This window comes from Boleophthalmus pectinirostris, unplaced genomic scaffold (assembly GCF_026225935.1).
Source record: "Boleophthalmus pectinirostris isolate CB_2022bp ecotype Guang Dong unplaced genomic scaffold, ASM2622593v1 HiC_scaffold_21, whole genome shotgun sequence".
Lineage (NCBI taxonomy): Eukaryota > Metazoa > Chordata > Actinopteri > Gobiiformes > Gobiidae > Boleophthalmus > Boleophthalmus pectinirostris.
Window position 1 is genome coordinate 4,816,018 of NW_026571175.1, and position 10,989 is coordinate 4,827,006.

The 10,989-nt window shown below is 40.4% G+C and overlaps 1 protein-coding gene across 1 annotated transcript; it reads left to right on the forward strand.

The window, feature by feature from the left end:
- Nucleotides 1-437: 437 nt before the first annotated feature.
- Nucleotides 438-10,668, forward strand: LOC110157790 (poly(A) polymerase type 3-like). Its single transcript, XM_055157592.1, has 15 exons — nt 438-499; nt 4,469-4,633; nt 4,724-4,790; nt 4,912-5,103; nt 5,179-5,232; nt 6,718-6,919; nt 7,817-7,955; nt 8,045-8,117; nt 8,285-8,405; nt 8,509-8,593; nt 8,697-8,750; nt 8,882-8,983; nt 10,051-10,151; nt 10,234-10,434; nt 10,628-10,668. Exons 1-15 carry the CDS (start codon nt 438-440, stop codon nt 10,660-10,662), a joined length of 1,653 nt encoding a protein of 550 aa, XP_055013567.1. The 3' UTR covers nt 10,663-10,668.
- Nucleotides 10,669-10,989: the final 321 nt, after the last annotated feature.

Sequence of the window (10,989 nt, forward strand, 5' to 3'; positions counted from 1 at the left end):
TCTCATTTCTCACTCCTCCCCTCTCTCCTTTCTCTCACTCTTTGTCTCTTCACCCCTCCTCTCCTCCTCCTCTCCCCTCCCGTCTCTCCTCCTCCTCCTCTTCCTCTCCTCTTCCACGGCTCGCTCCACAAACCCTGCTGCTGTAATTAAGAGCTTTTATGGGCCCTGGGGGAGCCCCTTCTCCAATGCAATCCCCATACATCCATGTTTACAGCCTCTCCTCCCTCCTCTCCGCCGTTAACCACCACATCCACACTTTTAATCACAATTACAAAGAAATAAGCACGCGTTTGTTGACTTTCGGGACATCTGCGCTTCGACACACAGCCAGATTATGCAAAATATGGCCCACAAGAAACACTTAAACCTCCCGAGGATCCTCCGAGCACGTCTCACTCCGACCGCACACGCCATTATTTAGTAAAAGTCTCGGAGTGATGCAAAGTAAACCCAACGTGGAGGTTGTCAAACATGTCCAAACAAACGCATGTATGCTCAGGTAATATAAAACAGGCTATGCTAATGACACGGGCGAGAATAATTGGATTAGCGTAGCACAGCTGTCGGCACATCTGTAGCTAAGTGATGCTAAACCACAGAATGTAAACAATACTCCGCTTTGTTTTCGGACGTCCGCGGGAAATGATCAGATCGTCTGTGGAATCGGACTCGTGTTATATGAGGTTTTGACAGCTCTGGTGAATGATATTGGTTGTAATTTAAGGACTAGATGCTCATGCTTTGTCTGTCCTGGTGAGAGTGAACAGATTTTCAAAATAACACTCGTAACACACGGTTTGGGGCGGTAGTGAAACAAGTGCGTACCATATTTTTCGGACTGTAAGGCGCACCGGATTATAAGGCGCAATATCAATAATGTTGAATTATCTCGTCTGTTTTCATACATAAATCACACTGGATTATAAAGTGCATTAAGCAAAACAAATGAACGACACTTGAGACTGATCCTTAGTCCAAGCGTCCACGATCCATTGGCAGATCGTGGCGTAATTCGCTCGGCGTTGCCCCCCTGTCTTGGTAAATGTGGATTATGAAAGTGAATGTGGGTGGATCATTTAATTTTGTATTTTTTTTTATTTCCTACGAGGACGATTCAAATATACATTGAGTAATAATGTGTTTAATTCAGCTTTGACACATTTGTTTAGATTTTACAGAAACAAAACTTTAAACCCATCCATCCATCCATCCATTTTCTTCCGCTTATCCGGGGCTGGGTCGCAGGGGCAGCAGTCTAAGCAGGGACTCCCAGACTTCCTTCAGCTCCTCTGGGGGAATCCCGAGGTGTTCCCAGGCCAGTCCAGAGACATAGTCCCTCCAGTGTGTCCTGGGTCTTCCCCGGGGCCTCCTCCCGGTGGGACATGCCCGGAACACCTCCCGAGGGAGGCGCCCAGGAGGCATTCGGAACAGATGCCCGAGCCACCTCAACTGGCTCCTCTCGACGTGGAGGAGCAGCGGCTCTACTCCAAGCTCCTCTCGTGTGACTGAGCTCCTTACCCTATATGTAAGGGAGCACCCAAACACCCTGCGAAGGAAAGTCATTTCGAGCACATGTATCCGAAACTTATTGAAACTGAAAACTACATGACTAATTTGCATAAACTATAAACGCTGAAAAAACAGTTTGCTCCTTCTGCGCTGATGTGGTTCAGCTTCTGTCAGACTAAAGCACACGACAGTGGAATATGAGGGTTAAATAATTGTTACTTATTTTCCAAAGTCAAAAGGAAGATGAAGGATGAAAGAGCCACAGTTTGCTGACCCCTGACCTAAACAAAAAAAATAAAGTAAAATAAAAAATAAAGTAAAATAAAACATTCTGAAGTTGTTATGTATTAGGCTATATGTTTAATATTTTGTTTAAAAATGAACGTGTATCTGCATGGACACATTTTTATCATGTTAAATGTGCTCATTTTACATACTCATGTAAAACATAACAACATAACTCATTTTATTTGAGTTATGTGTTTGGAATTTGCAACACATAACTCAAATAACTTAGCAACTTGGAGATCTATGGGAGAGTCGTTACGTTGCTTCTGCCCTTGACTTTACATTACAACCCTAAAATACGTCTTGGGGGTGCAGGGTGGGAGGCGACCTGAAATCAAGTGATTGGTCTGAATAAACATGAACACACACCTTGACCTATTGTGGTTCAGCTGCTCACTCTCTCCCACCCAGTCCCAACTCTCCACTGGCAACATGTTACTGCTACAGGCTCATGAATGGACAACAACACAGCTGTGTGTTATACACTTACACAAGTGAGTTCAACTTCAAGTCAAAATGTGTCAGAGGAACAGTTTTGAGGGAGTAATATGTCTTCTCTTCTGCCAAGCAAGAAAAGAAGCATTAAGCTGGAATGAGTGCAGTGGCTGTGGTTATGTCCTACGGCTCTTATTTTGATTCACACACTGGCTAATGGCGGCTAGCGACTTTTGCCTAAACCTCCAAGAGGAGAGCATGAGGAGAGACACAAAGCAGCATAGCACCTACTGCCGCCGCCGCCGGGAGCCAGGGCACTCGCTCGCTGCTCTATCCACCTCTGCCAGCTCGTTTCTGGGCATAAAAGTTTCACTGGGTGTAGTGCAGAGAGGGCTTAAGTCGACCTGGTGCCCTAGTGCTAATATAGACTGGTGTAACTGTCAGATTTAAGTGGGAAGTGGGATTAAGACTAGTTTTACAACCAGCTCCTGCATTCGGCTCTTGGACCTTGTGTCGCAGATTTAACTGGACCAGGATTTGGACCAGTTTGATCTCTACATATTGGAGACAGAAGCAACAGGACAGTGGATAGAGGAAACACTCTGCATCAGTCTCTGGAGAAGGTAAGAGGCTTGTTTTTGTTAGTTTTGGGCAAATCTGAAGACGGAGCCTCACAGGGAAATAGTGTTATAGTATTAATAGTTAAATAGTTAAGTGTTAGGAAGGTCACTTTTAAAATGTATTGCCCTACAGATTACAGATTACATACCCCAAAATGTAGTTTGTAACAGAATCCATTACATTACTTAAAGTGAGTAAAGTAATCTGAATACTTTGGATTACTTGATTTGCTGTAGAGAAGCAAAGACTAGGAAATCTTAACATAAGATATTTTCTCTGCTAAAAGACAATAAAAAGCCCAGACTTTACTTAACCGTATTAAAAATATTATTGAAAGACGAGAAGGAGACATGGTTCACGCGGCATGGTCCTGGTAAATCCTGGTAAATCCTGGTTTAGATCTGGTTTAGACCTGGTTTAGACCTGGTTTAGACCTTGTTTAGACCTAGTTTAGACTTGGTTTAGACCTGGTTTAGACCTGGTTTAGACCTGGTTTAGTGTCCTGCAGTGTAATCCAATTACCACTCATTGAAACAGTAACTGTAACTGAATACAGTTATGTTGTGAGGTTTGTCCTATTGCAGCTACCGTATATAGCAAAGACTACCACTAGAGGGCATACGTTACGGTTAAGTTGGATAAGTGAGTTCAAGTGTGCGCTCCTGTTAAGATGTACTAACGATGTAATAAACACACTTCGAGAACAACTCAGTCTTATGCTTTGCCTCATAACATGACAAGTTACTCATAATCTGTATTCTGATGACGTAACTCCGGTACATGTAATCTGTTACTCCCCAACACTGATAGTTAAATAGTGTTATTGTGTTAATAGTCAAATAGTGTTACAGTTTTAATAGTTAAATATTGTTATAGTGTTCATAGTTTCTGAGGTGTTTTGTCTTAAAGTGTGCAAAAGTTTCAGAAAATATGTCAAAGCGACTTTTAAAAGGGTCAAATTTTGTGATTTTGATAAAGAATTGTGATGAATTTTGCTCAAATACAAATGATTGAATCAATTACTTCATGTTTGTTGCTGTTTTTATTTTTATTTTTGTTTGTTCAAAGTTCCAATCTTAACTCAAAGTCTGAACGTGTTAATCGCATTTGAATGTCAACAAGGCAGAATCGCAATGACAACATAGAACCGTCACAAGACTTTTTGTTACATAAGTTCCGACATTCGTGGTATAAAGGTCTTGTTTCTTACAAGAGTAGGCTGCTGAACTGTGCTCCTCCTGAGTTTGTGCTGCAAAATCACTCAAATCGTCAACACGACCGCTCCGTTTGCTGCAATGTCTGAGTATGTCACTGTTTCATGTATATTTGGGGTGAAATTAGTCTGGTTTATCACAGAGACCGACCACAACTCAAACAGGGGGAATAAATGAACTTGTTACATTTTGCACAAAACATTTTGGGTTGGATTTAGGTCACTACTACTACTACTGTCCTCCTACTTATACTTCAACAACAACTACTACACACCTAACTACTACTACATTAACAATTACAGGATATTACTGTCCTTGAACTACTGTCATACTAAGATCAAGTTCATGTCTTGTCTTCAGTGTTGTTGAGATGCTAAACAAATTTTTGTATTTCCCTTCAGGTTTTTGGAGATCACGTCATTGTCTGATATCCCTAAATGGTACGGGGTCACTGAACCGATCAGCTTTGACTTTCCGTCTCAAGAGGAAATCCCCCAGACCCTGAAACTGACGGAAACTCTGAAGGCGGCCGACTTGTTCGAGTCCCACTTACAGATCGAACACCGGTAAGACACGCAACCTTCTTTCAGAGTATAAGACTATAAAATAATGAAAATCAAATCTAAAATCTGTCCTTAATGTGCTTTCGTTTGCAGTGAAATGGTGGTGAGACATCTGGAGTCTCTGTTTAAGCGGTGGCTGACAGAGACTTGCCTCGACATGGTAAGACCTTATAACTGTTACAAAATACATCAGGAATCATACATCACATCTTCTTTACCTATTCAAATGTAATGTTATCAGTTTATGTCAGTTTATACAATTTATGTATGTCTTGTTTCAGAATGTCCCTGAGGTTGTGACCGAGAAGGTGGGGGGCAGGGTGCTCCCGTTTGGCTCCTTTGCCCTCGGTCTGAACATAAAAAACTCAGACATCGACCTCCTGTGCCTTGGACCAGGATTTGTGCCCCGCCAAGCCTTCTTCTCCTCTTTTGTGGAGAAGTTACAGGCCGAAAAAGCGATCCAAATTGTTCAAGTAAGTCCCCGATACTAACAGTGAATGTATTTTCATGTGACTGTTAAAAGTCTCATCATGTTTTGTATGTTTAAGGTTATCGAGGATGCTTTTGTGCCTGTCATCAAGCTGCTTGTTGCTGGGATTGAGGTAATGAAAAAATACATTTGTAAGATTTACTTTGGTGGTGTTTATTTTATCTGTAGACACACGACATGATGGGGTTTTTTGAGTATCCCAGTTTCTTCATGGTGCATGTAAACGCAGTATCCCAGTTTCAGTATCCCGGTTATGGTAGTATCCTGGTTATTAGAAACCGGGTTACTGTAGCTCGTATATTCTGATAGTAACCGGGATACTGTGGCATGTAAACGCAGTATCCCAGTTACTGCTACATAAAGTTGAGTGCGCATGCGTCCAAAAGACAAACACTTCAGTCTTTTCACCGCAACAATAGCGACATAAATACAGTGAGCATACATGAGTGAAATGAGTGTAAAATAAAGAGCTGTGTGAACATTGTGTGCACAATGTTCACACAATGTTCACTCGTATGACCTGCACACGTGTGATCGCTGAAAAGTTAAAACATGAACTATCTCCTTTACGATATACGCACAGAACATATTTACCATCATTAGCACATCCTCTGTCACAAAAAGAACACACATAATCCACTGAGTCGTGTCCTTTAGTTCGAAAGAAGCTGATCACATCAGCGGCACAAGGAGCGAGTTGTTTTTATCTGCGCTTACAGTTTATGCAAATGAGTCATGTGGTTTTAAGTTTTGTTTCTGTAAAACTTAAACAAATGTGGTCAAAGCTGAATTATCTGATCAAACGGGCTGATGTGGTTCTATAGTGTTTATGGTTTATATGTTGTAAAGTTAAGTTTAGTTATGCAGAAGATTTGAATGAAGAATCTGTTGGGTTTGATCTGGGATATCTTATAGCTCCTTACGCTGGTTAAACCTCCTGAGCTTCCTCTGCTAAAGGAGCTCATGGTTTGTGTTTTTCCTAGTTTATTCATTTAAATTAAGTTAACTTTTGCGGTTGTGCATTTTTAAGATTATGTCAAGAAAGCGGGATACTCCATTTGATCATGTATAGGGACGTGAGTATCCCGGTTTCTCAGCGCACATGTAAACGCAGTATCCTGAATACTGACATAACCGGGATATGACTAATAACCGGGATACTAATCGGTACGCTCTCAGTCATTCTTCAGTCACTCCTTAATTGAATTGCATTTTTGGAGGAGTGTCTGTTACATGCTTTAAAGGTGCACTGTGTAACTTGTCGTGGACAGTCCATCACCTGCTTGTCTCCATGGATATGTGCCCAGAAATTCACAGTATGACCATAAATTTAAGAATCTGCATTCACAGTAAGAATGATGTTTTTTTTAAAGATATTTTCAACTACAAATAACACCTGTATTTGAATAAATATAAGAGGGATTAGTTTAATAACATACTGTGGACAAATTAAATCTCCATGGAGACAAACAGGTTGCGGACCTCTGCAGAAAAGTTACACAGTTACACCCTTAATAAACCATTGCTCATGATTCATTAAGGTGAATTAGTGTTGTTACCCATAAATATGACTTATTGTTTATATTTGTGTTTGCAGGTCGATATGGTTTATGCTAAAATCTACAGGAAAAGCATCTCCGACAAGATGAACCTGATGGACCCCACTCACCTGCAGGGGATGGACATCCACTCTGTACGCAGCCTCCAGGGATACAGAGTCACCCAGGAGATCCTGAGCCTGGTCCCCAACGTCTTCACCTTCAGACTGGTGCTGACTGTCATCAAGCACTGGGCCCAATGTAAGAGACACTACAATAGAAGATCAATCAATATATTTGATATATTTAAGGGCATTGGATCAAATAAAACAGAAGAAATGATCTGTATTACCAGTATTATCAGTTAGCAGATAATATGACTGAAAAAGAGAGTTCATTTGCAAATACAGAAAAATGGCACTTCCATTCTAGCTTGGAATAAACAGTTTTCATGGTAGTATTTTCAAGAGATAAACTATTTTACTGCAATAAAAATACAAAATCATTTTTACTGATCAAATGCACCTAAGTTTGGCTGAAAATTAGCCTGATTCATCAGACGGTTTCACTTCGTGGAAACCGTCTGACCTCACAGCATTAGGACTCGTTCACTTGATGGTTGGAGGGTACTTTTTTATTTCACCAGTCGCTGCTATTTGGTCGTGACGTATGTAATGCACCAAATCCCATCGGAAGAAGGGCAATAACGTCTTTCCCCTTGATAAAATTCACCAAACATTCTCTTTGTTTCGGCTTTAAATTCTCGATCTTGGGAATCATTGACAACACAGAATGTCTGTCTTCGTCTACATCCATCTCGACACTTTGTTTACTGTTGTGCTGTTCCACAAAAAGGACCCAGACAGACGCTTGACTTTGACGTCATGGCTTCACAGCTCTTCTCTGATTGGTTCTTGCAAACCGTCTAATGTATTCCAATTCCTGAACTAGTCGCTGGAGAGAAATGAAATTGAGCGGAGGCACTTGGTGGCTAACTGAAAATACCCTGTAGAATCTCTTTTGAATTGCATACTATGTTATTTGAACATTTAACACATTAAAACAGTGCTGCAAATGAACTCTTCAAGTAAAATCAACAGTTTTAAATGTAAATTAGAATTACGGCCACATTAAACTAACGTGTATTCTGTATTTCAGGTAGAAACATCTACTCCAATAAGATGGGCTTCCTGGGTGGAGTGTCTTGGGCCATTTTAGTGGCCAGGATCTGCCAGTTGTACCCTTACGCCACTGCCGCTGTGGTAGTGGCCAAGTTTTTTAAGGTGTACTCCATATGGTAAGTACAGTGTGGAAACTGAGAATATTTAAGAACTTTTCTGGCCATGACTTTGCTTCATTTAATTTATTTGTGTTTTTGTGAAATAGGGAATGGCCTATTCCCATCCTGTTGAGGAACCCGGAGGAGCAGAAACTCAACTTCCCAGTGTGGAATCCAAAAGTAAGTGCCAAACGTACTTTCAGTTTTAAAACTTGAGAAGGTGGATAGGTTAGTTGAGTAGTTTAGTTTTAGTTTCATTACATTTTTGAGCATCAGTTAGTTTAGGATCTATTGTAGTTTTAATTGAAATGCAAGAAAATAATTCAATCCCATTTTTAAATCCTCAGGACAACGTGCGCGATCGACTCCACCAGATGCCCATCATCACGCCGTCGTATCCACACCAGAACTCCTCCTACAATGTCACAGCATCCACACGCAATATTATGATGGAGGAGTTCAAGCGCGGTATGTACCTTTTATGTTTTTACTTCAAATATTTAACAATAAGTAAACTCAACACACATGATTAGGAATTTCCTGAATTTATAATCTTTGTTCTGTATTGCAGGTCACAACATTATGCAGGAGGGGTTTGAGAAAAAAACAACCTGGAAAAATCTGTTTCAACAGGCAGTGTTTTTCCAAGACTACAAGTACGTACTTCTCCTATAAGTTTGCATTTTGACAAACAAATGCAACTCATTTCATTTCAAAATAAGAAAATATAATGTATTAAGACTTGTTTTATTCCTTCAGACACTATATTGCGCTGCGGGCCACTGCCCCGACAGAGGCCAAGCATAAAGAATGGTGAGTATCCAGACTTGAATATATTTTGTACTTCAATTTATTGTGATTGACGTGTATCTCCAACTATTTTAGATTGTACTGGAATTTGAAATCTGATTATTTTCAAATGTATTGTGTGTATTTTTTTATAGGACTGGTTACGTAGAGTCTAAGATCAGACACTTGGTGGGCATCTTGGAGAAGAACCCCAACATCCTCGTGGCCTGTCCCAGTCTCCAAACCTTTCCTGAAAAGTACGTACACATTTTCTGCATCTCGTTATTTTCAATTTAGATTAACAAAACATTTCTGCTAATGCTGTAGACGTAAAGTACATTTGTAGGACAGTGAACTAGTGTATGTTTAGAAAGAGTGTCGTTATAATTACCACATTTTTCGGACTATAACTCGCACTTTTGGGGAAAATGTATTTTATAAAATCAGAGACCAGGAACCTGTATTTCATGTTAAAAGTCAAGTTCTAGTAATAAGACTAGAAGACAGAACGACAGACTGTTAATGTCACATATAAACAGTTCTTCAGATAATTATAACATAAACAGAACAGAACAAGTTTAACCAAACTCTCCATCTCACTCCAAATCACTAAATCCATTCAATTCTTCATCCTCGGTGTCACTTCTGAGCAACTCCTCGACCTCCGGAGATAAACAGAGCGCCGCTTCCTCTTCTGTGTAGCTGTCGTCAGACTCAGCATCAGTTCCAGTTAGAATTATTCCAGCCTTTCTGAATCCCGACAGGATGGTTTCCGTAGAAAGTTTCATGGTGCATCCTCCCGGTGTCACAAGTTTCTCGCTCGCTCCAAACTTTCTTTCTGCTGCTCGATTACCATTTTCGACTGCAGATTTCGCTACTTGCAGCTTGTAATCTGCAAAATATGATTTTCTTTTTGGGGGCGTCTCTTTCTGCAGGAGACATGCGCAGTAGAGAGAAGTGACAGTGGTACAGGAGTAATAGTAATAGCAGATACTGACACACAAGACTAGAGCCTCTCGCAGCTGTCACTGTGAAAATGTTAATATATAAGTCGCAGGAAACACCCAAACCATGAAAAAAGTGTGATTTATAGTCCGAAAAATATGGTCCAGTTGTGTTAAGTATAATTAAGTTATATAATGAAGTTCTATTTAAGCTGCAGAAATAAACATAAAGGCTACAGTTGAGAGAAAGACAAGTAAAAACTATTACGTTTTTTGTCATTTTAGTACACCTGTCTGTCCTCTTTAGTCCTTCAGGCAGTGTCGAAATGAACAGCTCCTTTGAACCCACTTTAAATGATAAAATATATTTTTATTTTCAGGAATGGTCTTGGCACAACTTGGGTCATCGGAATTAAATTGAGCCCCGGGACAACCAGGAGTTTCAGTCTGAACCCTGACGTCCTGAGCTTCGTCCAGTCTGGTAAGTGAATATCTCCTGCTAAATACTGCACTGTGTTTTTATGTAGTGATATTGAGAGTTTTGTTGTGTTGTGTTTTTGCAGTGTACGCGAATGCTGAAAGTTTTCGCACCGAGGACATGCAGCTCGAGGCGGAGTATGAGAATAAGGAAACGTATAAACATGTCATTGCTGCGTTCGTAGAGAGACAGGAGGAGTCTGCTGTGGTCGCTCCGGAGAGGCGATCCGCCCCCAAGCGCCCCCACACTCCAGACTCCGAACCCGAGGCCAAAAGGAGGAAAACAGGTACTCAAACATACTACTGTGTGATTTTTAATACTAACTCAAAACAGTAACTTAAAAAAGGTGCACTTATCCATTTTGAAACAGAGATTTGAACTGTTATTATGCTATTATTACTATTTGTGCCACTGTATGCGCCTCCCAGTCCAAGTGCTGAATACAGAAAATGTGATTTAAAAATATATTTTGTTTGCAGAGCTCATCTCCGGTCGGACAAGACATTCAATCTAGACCCAGGATTTTTAAGAAGGCCACCAAATTCCACAGGTAAGACCCTTTTACTCATCTGAAGTGCAAATCTTTACAGGAGAATATTTGAAAATGATTACATTTACTTAAAAAGAAATATCCTGACAATCCTACAAGAGTAAATCTACATTTCCCCCTGTTTTTTTGTTTTTTTTCTTCCAGGAATATCTAAACCACCGCCTGGCTTGGTGGTTCGGTCAATCTCCCTATTTGCTCATTACTGCATTAAAAATAAATAAATAAATAAATAAAAAGGATAAGCTGTTGTTTGATTGATTAATGTCCTGGTGGCCTGGCAGTCTTAACTTT